General features: G+C 40.6%; 1 protein-coding gene and 1 long non-coding RNA gene across 3 annotated transcripts; both read left to right on the forward strand.

Annotated features, from left to right (window-relative positions):
* Positions 1-4943: 4943 nt before the first annotated feature.
* Positions 4944-17878, forward strand: atxn10 (ataxin 10). 2 transcript variants are annotated; one of them, XM_072673148.1, is made up of 11 exons: positions 4944-5062; positions 6768-6959; positions 7100-7185; positions 9295-9391; positions 9535-9702; positions 10349-10429; positions 13288-13441; positions 13544-13652; positions 14245-14423; positions 15914-15977; positions 17164-17878. In XM_072673148.1, exons 1-11 carry the CDS (start codon positions 4950-4952, stop codon positions 17364-17366), a joined length of 1446 nt encoding a protein of 481 aa, XP_072529249.1. In that variant the 5' UTR covers positions 4944-4949; the 3' UTR covers positions 17367-17878. The 2 variants fall into 2 exon arrangements, with proteins under 2 accessions (XP_072529249.1, XP_072529250.1); XM_072673149.1 differs by having other exon boundaries at positions 13547-13652.
* A 9-nt stretch (positions 17879-17887) lies between these two features.
* On the forward strand, positions 17888-18737 carry LOC140549475 (uncharacterized). The gene is made up of 2 exons (XR_011978983.1): positions 17888-18022; positions 18128-18737. It is a non-coding gene; the product is annotated as an uncharacterized lncRNA (long non-coding RNA).
* Positions 18738-18740: the final 3 nt, after the last annotated feature.

Raw genomic sequence — 18740 nt, forward strand, 5'->3', positions numbered from 1 at the left:
AATGCATTACACACCATACTGCTGTTCCAGTTGCAGAATTACTGTACGGCATCCTCCCGTCCTCGTGAGCTGAATTTGCCAAATCAGCACTACCAAGTACAGCAGTCCAAACGTGGCGTACTTTGTATTGGGAACACCCTGTAGAGATAAACCAGCTCTGGAGCTACAAGGCTAATGCTAATGCTTGCTAACAAACATCAGGAGTCAAAAGTCACGCTAAAACACTTCTCTTAACTCCCACAAACCATGTCCAGGTCCTCATTAAGGCCTCATTTAGGTGACGTACTGTGATTTACTATGAGCTATAAAAATGAATAACTAAAGGCCAACAGGTAGTAAGCTAACACAAAAAGTCAATAGTCACCCAAGTCTTGTCTAAGCTTCCCTCAACCCACTCAAACCGCATCCAGGTCTTTATTAAGGAACACTGGGTGCAGCCAAATCAACAAAGCTTTACTGTGTAGCACTTCTTGTCCAGAATGGCAGTACCCAGTGTTCCTCAGTGAAGACCTGGATGCAGGCTGAGTGGGTTGAGAGAACCTGGGAAAGATTTTGGTGGCAATTGGTTTTTAGTGTTTGTTAACTACATTAGCCTCATACCTCCAGCTAGAGACTAGAGAAGCTAAATCTAGACACCAAACATTGACTACATGTGGGTAAGAAGCAAGATAATGCACTGTTTGTTTCCTGCTGGTCTGTTTTTGCTGTATTACCATTTAGAAAATCTCATGCCCTTCACATGTAATAGAAACAGCCTGTGATTGGTTGGTTTTCATGTCAGTCAAGTCAAGACAAGATAAGACACCCATACACAGTGACTGTGAGCACACATGCCCGGAGCGGTGGGCAGCCATTGCTGCAACACCTGGGGAAGCAGAGCGGGTGAAGGGCCTTGCTCAAGGGCCCAACAGTGGCAGCTTGCCAAGCCCAGATATCGAACCCACAACCCTGTCATCAACAGCCCGGAGCTCTAACCACTGAGCCACCGACTTATGAGGCTACAAAAACCAATGCACTTACGTACTTCTACCTATTCATCCTACAGCAGTGTAGTCCTCCATCAACACTCCATTAACCTGGACTGCTGGGCAACCAATCAGAGCAGAAATCATTTACATACATCAGTGTTAAAGGCACAGTGTTATGTTATTGGTTATGTAAAAGTCAATTCTGACTGCTGTTGGTACGTGATCCGGTTAAAAGTGGACCTCTGGGAAAACGGTGCAGTACAAGAAATTGTAGGACGGGGGCCCTTTAACTTCTCAGCCATTAAGGTTCCAGGGATTCTGGCTGGTAAGTGTAGGAATACTTTTGGGGGTGTGTTACTATGTAGACAGCCCTGAATAGATCTCCCTAGTTGAAAACACGTCACATTAACTGGGAGCTTCTTTCCACCTAATACCATTTGTAAGGCAAATGGAGAGTTTGCTGAGCAGACAGACATTTCTAGTGGCAGTCTGATTGCAATTTGGCGACGTGTGAGCTCAAATGTCACAAGTGCTCCTCTAAGAAAAGGAGCACTGACAGAGAATATAAACACTGGGATATTTGTTCCTTAGCAATCGCTCCTTTTCTACAATAGGGCTTCTTAGAAAAATCCTCTGGCACCCAGTCACACTCCACTTTCCCCCCAGTGAATCGGGGTCAGATGCAAGAGTGATTAGGGAGAGTTTAGGTTGGAGAATGCTGGGAACAAGGGAGACAAAAGCCAGATGTGATTTTTCTAGAAAGGAGGCAGAGATCCCCCATGTCAAATGAGAGTGTTTGGCTCTTAAGAGAGTAACACCTATCAGCTGCTCGGCATGTCTGAAGGCCTGCAGAACATTGTTGGAACTACACGACCTTTCCAGCTTTAGTTTTACTATTGGAGTTGATGTGTAATTAGATCACATGGCAGATGACCAAACTGATGGACCTTTAGGGTGTAAATCTCTGACTCCGTTTGATTGCCTTTTTTTGGGGGGAACGACTCCTTGCATTAATTTGATTTCATTAGTTTAGTAAAATTAACAAATGAGACTATTTACACACTATTTACGCACTGCTAATAGTATGGGATTAATATTGGCACCCATTGGCACCGTGTCTAATGCCAGCCAATGGAAGAACTGTGTTCTCTGGAATGATGGTTGGTGATCCGTCCAATACTTTTGGGATGGGCTGTGGAGCTGGAGATGAGGTGTGATGGTAATCATCCAACATCCTGAACTCACTCCCATAACGCTGTTGTCGCTGTTGAGTGCCATCAAATCCTCACAGAAAAACTACAGAATCTAAGAGAAGGCCTTCCTCAGACTGTAGAGACACTTACTCCAACAGACGCAGTATAAGCTTCTTTTTAATACCATTGATTTCAAAAGAAACAATGTATGAGCAGGTGTCCCAATACTTTTGTCAATTTATTTATTTGTGTTAGTATAGTTATTAGCATGTATTTCCTCAATCTGCGTAATCTACACATGTTGATTAACTACACATTCCACCCTTCCACTGCTCAAAGACAGACACAGCGAGCAGAACATTTTCAGCTAAGCCATGAAGTAGATGCTTTCACTTTGCCTCCTTCTCAAATGATCAATGAGTCTATCTTAGGGTTTGGTCATTCGCTTCAGCACACCATCTGTGTATTAGCTGTGGGCCCACCCTAGCCAGAGGATAGCTGTCTGATACGCGGCCACCTGTAATTATATTCTTCAGCCTCAACCAGCTTCCTCTGCTGCATTTCCTAGACCAGAGAAAACATGAGATGGACCACAGACCAGGGAGCCAGGGATCAAAAATAGTCCAGCACTCATGAAAATTCAAAAGGGAACGCTGCCCTTTGTTGTTGCAGCTGGAGCACTTGTCTCCGCAACTTGTTTGGGAAAAATGGAGCCATTGATCTCAAAGCCTTGGGAACAGTTGATTCAGATGAATGAATGTCAGATGGCCTGGTTTCTAATGGTGCTGGTGGTGGTGATGGTGATGTCGTTCTTAAAGTAGTAGGCTGAAAATGTTACATCATGGAGTAATACTGATGTAACAGCTGAGCGTACAGTTGGACTTTTACGGCTTTAGTAAAACCGCAATTTTCCCAACACACATTAAAATAGTTAAGCTTAATTGAGAGGGTAATACGTTAAATACACACAACGTCATACTTTATAGGGTATTTACTTTTGGGAGGTACTGTTAGGAGGAATCTTGACACCTAAATAAAAAATAAAAAAAATTGTGAAAATAATACTTATAATAACTAATTTTGTATTTATTCAGTATTGTTTTTAAGAAGTGTTCAGATATTTAGATTATGAGAAATGAGTTTAATATTTAAATAATTTTAAAAAAGGTTCGCAAGCCTCCCCGCCACAGTTGGTGCCTATGATTGTCTGTGTTCAACTGTTCACAGCTTTTTTTTTTTTTTACTTTTTTGGTCACTACCAAACCAGTCACTACTATATTGAGGGTTTTCTTTAAGCTGAACTCACTTTGTTAGTTATTAGTTAAAAGGATTTCTCATTTGTAATAAACTGTATGCTGAAGTGGCGACTGAAAAGTAATGTTTACCCTTTAAATCAAGTGGATATGCATGGTGGGAACAGTTGTTATGTCTTTAATAAAGAATTACTCAATTTAATTGATTATAAAACATCTATATTTGTATTATGTCCATCGCAAGGCTAATATTTAAGATTAAACATGGCTGGAATTTATGAAAAACACGTAAACAATGAACTGTAGTTCAGCAGGAGGCTGACGGTGATTAAAGAAATTATAATTTAGTGTTTATTGAGTTTTTATGTTGCTGTAATGATCATTTTGTTGAGTTTCAGTGTCAAATTAGTTAATTAAACTATGCATATAATCACTGTGCAGAAGTCCTGTCTCAGCAGAAAGCATGTTAGCACCTATAGTCTGTAAAAAGTGCTGAAACTTCAGTATTCAGTTATTTTTAGTAGAGTTAATGACTCAATTGTTATGTCTTTTATTACTATTATTTATTAATTTAATTGATTATAAAACATCTATTTTTGTAATATGTCCATAGCAAGGCTAATATTTAAGATTAAACATGGCTGGAAAATATGAAGAAAAAAAAAAGTAAACAATGAGCTGTAGTCCCAACAGAAACAGTGTGGTCACTATTGAAACACTGGGGGTTTTGACAATAATAAAGCATAATGAATGAATGTACGCATATTTATTAAAAAAAAAATTACTTTAGTCAATTGTCATAATATAGAAAATTTAAAAAATAATTTGAGTTAAATTAGCAATAAAACCTATAATTGAAATCTTACAAATGAGGGGTTATATTAATAAATTACTATTTTTGATTTTGTATCGGGAAAACATTTCAAAACAGTAAAAACAAAATACAATATTAAATGCACTTTTACTAGATCTATTCATCTCAGATAAGGATAATATAATATGGAGAAAGATTTTGCAGGAGAAATGATGCATGAACATGTGTCCCGATACTTCTGTCCATATAGTGTATTTGATATGGTTTATTAGACAGTTGATACGATACGATACTTTTATTGTCATTGCACAATGTACAACGAAATTGAGCAGCAATCCTTAAGGTGCTTAAACATACAATAAATAACACAACTAAAAAAAAAAAAAAATATATATATATATATATATATATATATATATATATATATATATATACACACAAATTTACACAGTGGATGATGAAAATATATACAATATAATTACAGATATTGCACAACTCTGAGTAGTAAGAGAATTAGTGTATTTCCTCAATCTCAGTATTATAGTGAAGGGGAAAAAAAAGTTTTATTTTTAATTTTTATTTTTTTAAGCTTTTTTAAACCACTGCAGTAGAAAAGTCCACAGTGACCTGAACAGAAACTTCTTTTCAGAGACTTTTATTTTGAAGTGTGGCGTTTCCTGTCTGTCACTGCGTTGCTCCTGAGAGTGTCAGGACAGGCAGCATGTCTAGCCTGGAGTCAGTGAAGCTGGAGGAGCTGTGTGCGGACAGATTAGCGCTGCAGCATCTCGCTGTCTTGCAGGCTGCGGCGAAGGCTTTACGAGATGAGCAGTTCAGGTGCGGGGACGTGTTTTAGGGGCCAAAGTGAAAAGGGGGGTCCCACGGTGCTGGTTAGCCGGTTAGCCGGTTAGCATCCCTGGGGTTGCTTAGTGGCAGAGGCTTCTCCACAAACTAGCACACAGACTCCACAGAAAAGCCAGTGTGTCTTAAAACCTGCTGGAAATATAAATGATAGCTATATTAAATAAGGAATATTTCAAACAAGCAGGTTATCAATGTTTTAGAAATAGTAGCTAGTGTTATGCTTCCTTTTACCCCCTAAAAAAGGGCCAGTTTATTAACTAACCAACTAACCAACCAGGTGGTGATTAAAGAAATCATAATTTAGTGTTTATTGAGTTTTTATGTTGCTGTAATGATCATTTTGTTGAGTTTCAGTGTCAAATTAGTTAATTAAACTATGCATATAATCACTGTGCAGAAGTCCTGTCTCAGCAGAAAGCATGTTAGCACCTATAGTCTGTAAAAAGTGCAGAAACTTCAGTATTCAGTTGTTTTTATTAGAGTTAATGACTCAATTGTTAAGTTTTTAATAAAGAATTACTCAATTTAATTGATTATAAAACATCTACTTTTGTAATATGTCCATCGCAAGGCAAATATTTCCTTATTTATTAAATAAGGAATATTTCAAACAAGCAGGTTATCAATAGTTATCAAATAGTAGCTAGTGTTATGCTTCCTTTTACCCCCAAAAAAGGGCCAGTTTATTAACTAACCAACTAACTAACCAACCAGATGGTGCACGAGGCTGATGGTGATTAAAGAAATCATAATTTAGTGTTTATTGAGTTTTTATGTTGCTGTAATGATCATTTTGTTGAGTTTCTTAGTTAATGACTTAAAATATGTTGAGTTTATTAGTTAATGACTTAAAATATGTTGAGTTTATTAGTTAATGACTTAAAATATGTTGAGTTTCTTAGTTAATGACTTAAAATATGTTGAGTTTATTAGTTAATGACTTAAAATATGTTGAGTTTCTTAGTTAATGACTTAAAATATGTTGAGTTTATTAGTTAATGACTTAAAATATGTTGAGTTTCTTAGTTAATGACTTAAAATATGTTGAGTTTATTAGTTAATGACTTAAAATATGTTGAGTTTACTAGTTAATGACTTAAAATATGTTGAGTTTCTTAGTTAATGACTTAAAATATGTTGTTTATTAGTTAATGACTTAAAATATGTTGAGTTTATTAGTTAATGACTTAAAATATGTTGAGTTTACTAGTTAATGACTTAAAATATGTTGAGTTTCTTAGTTAATGACTTAAAATATGTTGTTTATTAGTTAATGACTTAAAATATGTTGAGTTTCTTAGTTAATGACTTAAAATATGTTGAGTTTCTTAGTTAATGACTTAAAATATGTTGTTTATTAGTTAATGACTTAAAATATGTTGAGTTTCTTAGTTAATGACTTAAAATATGTCCCCTTCTCCTGTAAGTTTGCAGCAGAAGGCTCAGGTTCGTGTGCTCAGGCTTTTGCACAGTGATGTATATGCAGAGTGCCTTAATGCCTGCCATTACTGAGATTACACACATTCACAGATGAGCTGTAAGCACACACACACACACACACACGCCTCATTTGTTGCTCTGTTTTTACCCGTGCTTTTGGCTAATTGTTAAACTGATTGGGAAACCGGAATCTGATTCACTCATCAACTTTGGTCCTACTCATGTTTTGTGCTCTCAGATTCAGTGTTGAGGTGGACGTCCTTGAGAGACTCTCCGCAGTGCTGTCCAGGCTCTCGGAGGAGATTCAGGTTCTGAGCGAAGAGAACCAAGAACAACAGTCTGCTTTGCTGTGTCTTCAGCTTACAGCCGAATGTTTCCGAGCTCAACGAAATGCCTGTGTGCAGTGTTCCCGCAACCAGTGTATTCTAAGGTAACTTACTGGATGTGGTACCGGTACTGCACACTCAGACTGTAACAATTTAGACCCGTGGTCACAATCATCTTACTGGACACCTACCAGCCTGCAGGCTTCACGTCCAACTCTAGCTAATCTTTTTTTCTGTCCAATAGAGATCAAGGCTGCATCCAGGTATCGTTAGAAATTTTGAGGAAGCTTCTCAAGCTTGCGTCTGGAGCCTCGGATTACTTTTTTGATGGTAAGTCTCTTTGCTTAAGGTTGAGAGTTGCTTTGACCAATTCTGGTCCTGCTGATCTCACCGCCCTGCATAGTTTAGCTCCATCCCTTATCTAACACACCTGATGGCATTTGAATTTTAAAGGCAAGTATGTTAAATATGAACTCTCCTGAGAGGTCGATCTCCAGCACCTGCACTGAGCACTTCTGTCCCAAATGAACAAACGCAAAACTCATTTTGTGTCTTAGTTTATCTCAAAATGTCAGAGAAATATAAGTATATTGTTAATAATTATAATAATTAATAATTAACTTCAGGAGGTTATGAGGAAGTCAGAAAATGTAAATATAGCAAATGTCGATTTCTTTAATGCTGAATCAGAACGTATGATTTTGCGGGAAATTATTTTATACAACATAAAGCGTTTTTTTCACTAATATTAAATTAGTTTGATGGAAACAAACTCCTGGATCTTTTCCCCTGAATTATAATTTTAAAGCAATTGGCTATTTCTTATGCGTTTATAACCCTCAACAAATGTTATGCTAATCCAAGTAGATTTCTCCCAGTTCATACATCGTTTGTGTATAGAATGTCCTAATCAACCTTTCTGTCACTGTAAATAATTAAATGAGTAGAAGAAGAACAGATCACCAAAAGACATTGACATTGACATTTATGGCATTTAGCAGACACTCTTATCCAGAGCGACTTACACGGTTACTCGTATTACAGAGGAGGGCCAATGTAGCGTTAGGAGTCTTGCCCAAGGACTCTTATTGGTGTAGCGCAGCACAGTCACCCAGACCGGGAATCGAACCCCAGTCTCCCACGTGGTGTGGTGGCTAGTGGCAGGTAGTGGTGTTATCCATAGCGCCACACCAACCACAAAAGACATAAGATTGATAAGTTAAAGATGATACTATTTTCACGTTTAAAAAATATTTGTTAGTTTTGTTTTGTACGGTTGTAGAGTAAAAAAAAGAAATTAAGGAGCACCACTAAAATGTTTGGACACCCCAAGAGATTTGAGCTCTCAGACTTTCCAAATTCCAGGTGATGTAAATTTCGAAGCTTTTATAAATCCTACTAGCCGCAAACCGTGTTACAACAACCAGCAGCCATGGGCTCCTCTAAGCAGCTGCCTAGCACTCTGGACATAAAAATAATTAATGCCCACAAAGCAGGAGCAGGGTGTAAGAAGATTGCAAAGAGTTGCCAGGTAGATGTTTCTTCAGTTTGTAATGTAGTTTGGAAATTGCAGCTAATTTGGTCTGTAAGACCAAGAAAACAAATAAACTGCTTACAAATAAACTGCTCATAGTATTGCTGGCCAGGCCAATAAAAGCCACCATTTGACTACAAAAGGCCTTTACAAAGATTAAGCAGAGTCTGGAATGGTGATGCACTGTTCTGTGACTGTCATGGAGTCACATCACAAAGCATCAGACAATTTCAATGGAGAAAAAAAGAGCAGAATTTTCATGAAAAGAACACCTTTCCAACTGTTAAGCTGAAGGTGACCTGATCATACGTTTGGCTTGTGCTGCAGCCAATGGCATGCGGAGCATATCACTGGTGAAGGGAAGAAGGGAATCAATCCACAGTGTACTACCTCAAGAGGTGCAAGCTGAAGGTGTTGCCTTGGCCTTTACAGTCTTATGCTCTAAACATCTTTGGATGGACCTCAAATAAGCAACACATGCAAGATGGCCTAAAAATATCCCAGAACTGGAAGTCTTTTGCAAGTGCCAAAAATTGAAAGATTTGTAGCTGCTACAAAAAGCATTTGCAAGCCGAGATACTTGCCAAAGTGGATGTTAAAAATTAAAGAAATGCTTTATTTTTAACTTTGTAAATCAGATGATCTTTTACTTGCTTAGCTATTCACTATAGCAGATATTTTGACCAGCAGTGCCCAAATGTTTGCACACTATTGTGTGGAAATGCTCTTGAAAAAGAACAGAAATTGAATTTGGTCCGTCCTGACGTTCCATAAAGGCGTATGCCTACTCTTGTTCCTTCCTTGTCTAGATCAGTAGCATGTTGTGTGGTAAAATGATAATGTGTCTAGACTACATTTGCATTTTTGAGTGATTTGAGTGGCTGTCCACATCTCTGCTTTGGCAGCACTCCGATGTGGGATTCAGTTTCTCGGTAACATTGCAGTTGGGAACCAGCTCTGCAAAACTGACATTTGGGACCATGGTTTTCCACACATATTTTCGTAAGTGAATTTGCACCAGACCAACCAACACTATTTCAAAATCGTTGTTTGAAGGTCTTAACTCTTAACAGTAAGATGAGTTCCATATGTGCTGGTGCCCTGAACGAGTCCTGCCTCTTGAGTTGGGTCCTCTTTCCTCTCAGGGATCTGCTGGACCTCCCCGATGAGAAGGCTGTAGCGTATACGTGCATGGTGCTGCACACCTGTCTGGATGAGAACAGGATAGAGCAGCTGAGGACAGAGCCGCAGCAGCTGAAGGTGGCGCTGAAGGTCACAGAGCTGTGCCGGACCCTGCCTGACGTAGACTGGACGTACGTTGAAGTCAGATGTGGGGGGGGGTTCTGCATGTGGACTGGCGTATTGGGCCACACTACTGAAATCACTACATACACAGGTTCTGTACACTTGTTGCATTCTGTTTCAACTGGGATGGCAGATTTTCTGGGAAATTTGGGAGAGCCTCACCAACCCCAAGTTCAAAATCCAAGATGGCTGTAAAAGCAGTAGTATTATACAGTTTATTAGCACTACTATCCAATAGTGTCTCATTAAATCAATCGTACAAACAGTACTGTCCAACTTCTATCTGTGTAATACAGTATACAGTATGTGTTGTCAACCGCTAACAGTGCTAACCTGGGCCAATGCTAACCTACAAAGTGGGGCATATGTGGGCTAGATTCGCCAGAAAACACTGCCACACCAAACCCGCCGTGGTGACCGCTGGTAAAGTCTTTAGCTAATGCAATGCGGTCATCTCTGATATGATGTCATTCCCAGCTCCGGCATCCAACTTCCAAATGGAACAATTTTAAATGGAATAATAATAATAATAATAATAATAAGTTATTCCACGCAGGTGTCTGTAGTGGCGCACACCTTTTAGTTTGTCTGATTCTGTCTGTGGAGACTTAGGTCAGACCTTAATGTCTGAATTATACTGTGTTTATTTGGCAGAGTGCTGATTGTCACACGGCATTTCTTCAGATCATCCGAACTCACCCAGAGGATGTATACTGAGATGAATGATCAGGAAAGGTAAAGGTAAATCTTTACAGTATTCTGCAGTGAAGCTGCAAAGAGCATTAGGCTAAAGGCCTTAAGTACTGAATTGGCCTAAATTTGAATTTGCATGATCTTTGTAAAAAACACATTTGACACCATTGCACTCACATTGAGCTTATAGAAAATCAGTAGGTGTACATTCAAAACATGTTTTATTAGTCAGGGAATCTTGCTGAAGCTGATAAACCCTGCTAGATTTTTGTTGTTAAGTTTAAGGAGACCTCCCTCCTCAGATGAGATAATGTGCTAATGCTAACACTTGAGCCAATTGCATGCAGCGGTTGATGGTGATTACTCATGAGCTGTTGAGCCAACATTTAAGAACAAAGAAATACACTATATGTTCAAATGTTTGTGGACACCCCTTGTAATGAGTGCATTCAGGTATTTTTAGTTGCACCCATTGCTGACACAGATGTACAAATGCGCATACACACATTTTGTCTAGTCCCCGTAGAGAAGTATCTCCAATAGAATAGGACTCTCTGGAGCAGATAAACATTAATCTGTTGACACCATGCTGCCTAATGCCAGGCATAGGCTACAGGGGTGGTCAACATTGAGCTGTGGAGCTGTGCTTTCTGGAATGATGGATGGTGCTCCTTCCAATACGTTGGGGATGAGGTGGGATGGGGATCATCCAACATCCTGACCTCACTTATGCTCTTGTCATTGAATGCAATCAATTGTTCACAGCAAACTAGTAAACAAAAAATACTGGACCGTAGGTGTCTATACTTTTACCCAGTACTATAGTGTATATTTACACAGGATTTGTTTCTAGCAAACCACCTGCTAGAGTTGTTAGTCTCATCAGAGCTACACTACATGTGGTTGCTTTTTCAGTTGTGTTCCCATTTGCAATGGAATTGCTCGCATTTAATGACCCAGACTTACTCATATTTACCTGTTATATCTGCTGCGACAACAAGAAGTTTATTCATAAAGTGGTTTGAAATCGAACTGTCTAGCCCTTAAAGCAAACTGGTGTAAATGTACTTTGTTGGACATGTTTCTGGAAGCTGGGCGCACCCTACTCATTTTTACAGAGATTGTCTTCACAGATGATCCGGGGATGTGAGAGCAGAAAGGAGCCAATTGTAAGCCCTGTGTTCTACCTCCAGAATATTTCATTTTTCCAACTGAAAATGTACATGGATTTTATATCCAGTAGCCAATGGAAGAACTAGAAAGGGTGAAATCAAACTGATAAAGAGACACATAAGTGCTCAATGTGTGCAGCAAATTACAGTGACAGGAGTAATGTAGAACACTGGCAAATACTTAAGTACATTTTATAATGTATGGGCCAGAACGTCAGGGTACTCACTTTACAGTGAGGTTCAGCTGTCAGTTTATAGGAAAATGTTGCAGTTCTCTCTTCAGAAAATAACGTCCTCGTTTTCCCAAACACATTTTCATCTGTGGGTTTTGAATTTTGTGCTACTTGTTGGTACCAAACCAGGGAGGTCTAGATCCAGTTCTTTGGCCCTGATCCCTATTTAAAATCAAATATTGTCTGATTTCAATCTTAGTAGATAATACAGCCACAAAATATTAATACTGAAGTAAAGTCACTTAGATTTTAGTAAACGATTTAAAGAATGTAGAATTTTGGACAGATTTATGTTCTTTGATAAACTACAGTTTTTAAAAAATGACCTTTTTATAGTGTGTTTAACGTTGTGAATCATAGATTTACTGTTTAGTAATGTGTAAGTCCCATTGCAGATACCATTAGAATTTTTGTTTAGTAGCCATTTAAGTTTAAGAGCCTATGAAGTTATCACTAATTATGAGAGTGTTGCAAGTGAGAGTGAAATGAAGTGTGGGTCTACGTACAAGGTGTAAGGCTTTATTGTCTTATAATACAGTATAACTGACCTCCCTGATCATCCAGCTTTCAGTTACTTTTAAAATGCTGCAGTGAAATCACTTCATGTTTGGGGTGTGTGTATTGGTACACACTCTGAACTGATACCTGTTGGTTACTGATGTGAAATAGCTGTTTTATAGTTTTGTGAAAGTGCAATTACTTTTTCTATAACATGCATGCATTAGCATAATCCTCCTTCTTTGAACACACTGATTTTGCGGTACTACTGCTAGTAAAATGGTCTTTCCACCATAGTTTAATTTCTTACCAGCCATATTTAAGAGTAAAGGTGGTGGGAGTATATTTGTACACAGTTTTGGTGCTACTGGCAAAAATGACAGGAAGCTGACAGTCATGTGAAGGAAAAGCAGCTCAAATGCAGTATAAGCATTAGAACCACTAGTTTTCAGAGTTTTAGTCTTTCACTGTAAAATAGTTCTGGTGTCTTCTGAGAACCCTTGTCAATGCTGAGGCCTGTGAATAATATCTGTTAGGGGTGCCTAGAGAATGCCAGAGTGCACTCTGCTAGAACACTGTGGTAGAAGCTAAAGATCAGAAGTGAATCAGGTTTAAAATATCCAATACCCGATCCATAAAAAAAGTGTCTGGATTAGCCCTGATCCCGATCCACTGGATGGGATTAGGAACTCCATAGAATAAATGAGTTCAGTGATATGCAGTATGTACCGATCTCTCTCTGTTTGTATGACATGGTAACTAGGCTGTACTGATTACTATTTTGAAGCATTTTATTTTTGTGGCACAAGGGAAAAACAAAAAAGATACTGTGAGATACTGTCTGCCTAATCATGTACTGTTACAGTAAGACAAAAAAAGCCCACCTTATAAGCATGTATTACGTGCATTAATGCTGTATGTGTCTACGGTGTACTGTTATGTTATCTTGTGTCTCATAATTTTTTTATTTTTTTATTTTTTTTCTCTCTTTGAAAAGGCTCACATTACTGGATCTAGTCTCAGCCCAGCTTGGGGAAGGTAAAGAGGACTGTCTGGTTCCTCTGAGAACAGCCCAGTTCTTGGCCACCTGCTTTCAGCACAGCTGCAAGGATGTTCTTGCTCTCAGCTCTGATGTATCGGCAGACGACCAGGTAACTATGTCGAATACCCAGTGGACCTTAGTAAGTAAAAATCAGTCTGGATTTTAATCACTTGAGCACTGACTGTCTCTTCATTGGGCTGTGTTTGTAAAGAAGGCCTTGGCAGTGATCGTGCTTCTGGATATTCTCTGCGAGATGACCTCTGACCAGAAGACGTTTATGGCCCTGCAGGATCACCCAGATCTCCTCCGAACAACAGTTGGTAAATACTCTCAGGGTGGTCAGCTTAACGGGAATCCGTAAATGGAGAATTCAGTAAGGGAATATGGTAGGCTTACTGTAAACTCACAATTGGAACAAGTTATTGATGTGATCTATATGAAAAGGCAAATGCTACTAGACAGCGAGGTACTTTTCATTTGTTTTTTAGATACAAGGTATTTGTTTTGGTTGGGTGAGCAGATTTGGCCTTCTTGGTGATGGGATACTTTTCAGTCTCTGTATCCTGCGGTCACTCAAATGACTGGAAAGTGTGCACTTCTGGCCAGTTTGTGCTGTTTGCAGCCACTCTCATTCAGAACACATACAAAGCAGTCATCAGTATGGGCCAAGGCAGGGAACTCAGTCCACCGGCAGGTCAAACCACAGGAATACACGACCTACATTCTTCTAGTGCGTCTGATCTTGCACCTCGTAAGGTGCAGTCCATCCTGCAGTTTCCTTTGTCCACTCCCCTTTTTCACTCACCTTATTTGTTTAACCCTTAAACCCATGGATGTATTGACCTTCTGTAAAGGTTGAGGCAAGAGATTGAGGTATTCATTTAAGTATTGCTATTTTCTCTCATGTTCTAGAGCTCCTGAAGGAAGTCCACTTGCTGGGGAAGGCCAGTAAAAACGTTTTCAGTGTGGCGCAAGAGTTCACCTTCACAGGTCCAGGGGGTGCTTGTGCTCGTCCTGCACTCAGCTTCAAAGCCCACCTCATCCGGCTGATCGGAAACCTATGCCACAGCCACACAACCAACCAGGATCAGGTACCCCATATAAGACTCGTGGACGTGAAACCTTTGTGTAGTTGTTTGTTTAAGGCAGTGGTGCTTAGTCCTGGTTTCGGAGATCTACTATTCTGGAGAGTTCAGATCAAACACGCCTTGCTCTTGACATTCAGAGGCCGGTCGGGTGTGTTGGACTGTGGTTGACATTATTATTATGGTAGATCTCCTGGACCAGGATTAAAGGTTTAAAGGAACACTTCAGCACAGAAATAGAATAGCTTTAAGTGAATTAAAGTTTATGAAGACTAATTAGCACCAGTGTCATTGTTTGTGTAGGCTGAATTAGCTTTCAGTCATTATTAGTGACATACATACATGTTTCTTTAAATTTCTGTTAAAAAATAAGGAGCGTATGGATGGTAAGATCCTAGACAGTAAAAAACCGAAGCAACTAAAATCTTTTTTTTTCCCCCTTTTCTGGATAATCTCCACCACTCATGTTTCCGCCCCTCCAAATTGTACGCATTATTATTAAGTAGAACGATTTTCAGAAATGGACAGTAGATGGAAAGAGGAAACCTAAGACTTTGCTTCCGTGCTTCGAATTGAGCACGGAAAGCCATCTGCTGTGAACTCCCTTGTCGTGGTTTTAGACCCTTATTGACTAACTGCTTCAGTTCTGTCTTTTTGTCGGTGCAGGCTACCTCCTTGAAAACTAATCTAGGGATTAGCATGTACTGATAAAGGCTCCAGAACCAATCTGAATCTCTTTGCTTGTATCATCGCTTCTTCCCCTCCCTGAGCTGTTTTCCACTTTGTTCTCTGTCTCTCTTTTTAATGAATTCCATTGTGAGCACCCTCCTGTGATGACGGAATTTGCACCCTTTTGAGATGTGTCCCATTCAGTCAGCTGAGAGCCAGAGACGTGTACCAGCCCTGTTAAATGGGGTCAGGGCACACAAGGGAGGGTCAGAGGGCAAAAAACAATAGCGAGGGACCCCGAGATTGTCCTCTCACTATTTGACCGTGTAATCCTTCACTTATGAAGGCTGCCGCTCATTGCTGCGTTCTCATGGGTTCCCCTGCTTGTAGCATATTGGGTCTGCGCTGGCACAAAGATGTGCTGACTTCAGTTATTTTGTTATAGTTTCATTTCTGGAACTGGCTTATCGCTCACATTCTCCTGGCTGGCCCTCCATATAGCGCAGAATGAATAGGCCTGTAGTTAACCTCGCTGTTGTGTGGGTTTTTTCTTCCCTTCACTAAGGTGGTTTATGACCCTTCTTGAGTTACAGTGAACATATTGGTTAATGTACAGTGAGATACGGTATGTGACAGAAACCAGCGCAGACTGACATGACTGCTCCAAACCAAAACTTCACCACATGCACTTATGCTCCTTGGAAAGTCATTGTGCTTTAACTGATCTGGCCTGTAACACCCTTAGCTTGCAGTAACTGCTGTGTGCTGCTAATTAGCCCTCAGACGTATCCTGTCCTCACTCTCGTTTCCATGTGTTGTCTCTCTAGGTCAGAGAACTGGACGGTATAGCCCTCATCCTGGACAACTGCAGCATCGACAGCAACAATCCGTGTATCCTTGGTCATGCCTCCTTCTCTCGGCCCCCTACGTCTGTGCTTCTGCGGACGCTGTAATGACAATCTTCTGGTTTAGCAGCAGCCGCCACAAAAAACGCTGAAATATCACTCGTGAAAGTGAAAATAGCACAGCAAAAAAGCCCCTCAGCTTGCATTACTAATGGAGGGTTGACCACACTATGTATGATCACTCTATCAGGGTCAAAATGTGGATGTTGTTGGCTGGAGTTCACGGCCACTGTTGTGCCCGGCTGTCATAAGGCGCTCCACCTAATGCAGCCCCAAGCAAATGAAAGAAATCCCCTGGTGTGACGAGGCATACCAGAGCTGATTCCCCGATCATTTTCTCGGCCTCACACATCAGTCGTCTTTTGTGAAATATCTGATCGTAATAGTTTATGGAGCTAAATATATGTGTTCTTTCTGTGAATGATTATGTGGCGAGGGGAGAGAGTCATTTTAACTGATGTTTGACACTTGATTGAAACCCTGGGCCGAAACAGCCTCTTAAATGAACTTATGAGACATTTAGCATTTTTATGATATTGACTTCGCTCCTGCCAAGTCCATTCATTGCTGTACGCGTCATTAATAACTCAATAATCTGATCTGTCACAACCATGCTAGTGAAGTCTCCCTGGTTGATGTTGGCACTGATGTTCTGAAGACGCAGAAGCAAATTTCTCTTGTCTGTTTAAATTGTGCCTTAAGGGAAAGATATGTCTGCATAGACTAAATTTAAAGCAATAGAGCAAAATGTAATGTACCCCATTCTAGATGTGAGCAGTGTGACGATATTTGATCTACTTGATGAATTTTGTTATCGGGATACAAGCGAGTGTATTGTGGATATCGTCAGTGCTAAAAGAACCCTGACCAACTACACCTTTCAGTACAAGGAGTGTAATTAGTGCTGTTTAATGGTACGAAGTGCGGCAGATTTTGAATATAAATTACTCGACTCTGTATAGGAGAGTATTTGAGTAGCAGCTTTTAAGAATTTGATGCTACTGATGCATTCATTATGTCTGCATGTCAAAATATCTTTGTATAAGCTTCCACTACCCGTCAGCTACATCAGCCTCGCATCTCCAGTGCAAAATTCAAGACACCAAACATGTATTGGCTGATCGAATTGTGTGACTTCAATTTCCATTATTTTTCCTTCACTCTTAATCCAGTCATTAGCCAATGGGCCGTCTTTGCCATCCGCAACATTTTGGAACACAACCTGGAGAACCAGAAGCTGGTGCAGGGCCTGAGGAGGCAGGGGGTGGCTGACGACTCGATGCTAAGGGAGATGGGCTTCCGTGTGGAGGAGAGGGACGGCAGCCTGCTCCTCAGACCACTGAAGAAAGAGGAGGAGGAGCCGGGAGAGCGCTAACCCTAGAGCACCAGAGTTCTTTCCACCCCGTCCAATTCCCCTGTGCTCTAAATTACACTCTGGAGACAGCTTAAGACACCCACTGAGTCCGTTGTGCACACAGAAAACGCAGAGGGCATTTTAATATCCAATCAGTATTGAGAACACAAGGAGAGAAAGGTTGGGGGGGGCTGTGCTTTGTGCCATCAACAGAAGAAGAACGCAGAGGGGCTTTTCTCCAGGGACTCATGCTGATGTCTGTGATGCATTTAGTGGTCTTTGATTCCAGAGTCCCCCCTGAATAGGATTCAAATCCTCTGAAACAAGGAGACCCATGTCTTCCTGGCTTTTCAGCTACCAAAGAGATTCTGGTGACCAGTGGGGAATAGAGGTTAATCCCTAATCCAGTGAGTTTTATGGAGAGACCTGGGGCCTCCTGATCCGTTCACACAAGGGTTGACTCAATAGCCGTGGGACTTGGTTCCCCTTGTTGGGTTTGTTTTGTTTTTTGAGGGTTTTTTTTTTGGGGGGGGGGGGGGGACTCTGTTTTGTGCTTTAGAACATCACCGGTTTATCTACAGGCCTACAAAATCCCTGTGCTGCTTTTCTCTTTGAAAACTAAATGAACTAATGCCAATCCTACTACCTGTGTGGAGCTTCTTCATTGCTAAATCCTGGTGAGTATTCGTGTAGCTTTATTATTATAAATGAGTTGGATTTGTCTTTCTGATGCAGAAGTGTCTGCTTTAAGAAAAAGGCTACCTCTTCTCTGGCTATCCCAGGCTTTCGCCCCCTTTTTGCCAGCACCTCTGTATCCCTCAATGTCCCTCGGGTGCGTCCAGGTCCGGCTCGACCGAAGCACACCGCTCCACGCTCAACCAGACCAGAAGCATTAGCTTGCAGGGATGACATCTCGTCCACAGAATGAGCTGAGTGGTCCTGACACCTCCATAATACCCCGCCGCAGAGGCCTCTCCTCGCCTGTTTGCTCTGCCTCATATTTTTTTAATGACAAAATGTTTGTGTGAAACAATCAGGGTTGACTTTTCTCCCAATCCAGGCTATAGTGTGGGGAGCTTACGCGGTTCCGGTGGCCAGCGGTTCAGACGGCTAACAAAACACGTCCCCTTTACTTCTGCTCCGCTGGCTGCCTGCAATGCTTTTCACACACAGGAAAAAGAGCGCTGAGCGAGGGAATGAATGAGGTACAGCTATTCAAGCGCTCGCCAGGCAGGACAGGGAGGAGAGAAGAGGAGGGCCCAGCAAGAACACCATCCATGATCGCACATCATTCGACTGATGCAGTTGGAGAAATGGCGAATAGTTTACTGTACCAGCCATGCGTTTGAGAAACAACTGAGCCCTGCAGATAAAACCATTGCGAGAACGACAGTG

This window comes from Salminus brasiliensis, chromosome 2 (genome assembly GCF_030463535.1).
Source record: "Salminus brasiliensis chromosome 2, fSalBra1.hap2, whole genome shotgun sequence".
In the NCBI taxonomy this organism is placed as follows: Eukaryota; Metazoa; Chordata; class Actinopteri; order Characiformes; family Bryconidae; genus Salminus; species Salminus brasiliensis.

Excerpts from the sequence above, each read along its gene's own strand:
- atxn10 (XM_072673148.1), top strand. The coding sequence starts at position 4,950 with ATGTCTAGCCTGGAGTCAGTGAAGCTGGAGGAGCTGTGTGCGGACAGA. Across the intron at positions 6,960-7,099 it reads CGCAACCAGTGTATTCTAAG|AGATCAAGGCTGCATCCAGG; the intron begins GTAACTTACTGG and ends TCTGTCCAATAG. Across the intron at positions 13,442-13,543 it reads ATGTATCGGCAGACGACCAG|AAGGCCTTGGCAGTGATCGT; the intron begins GTAACTATGTCG and ends GTGTTTGTAAAG.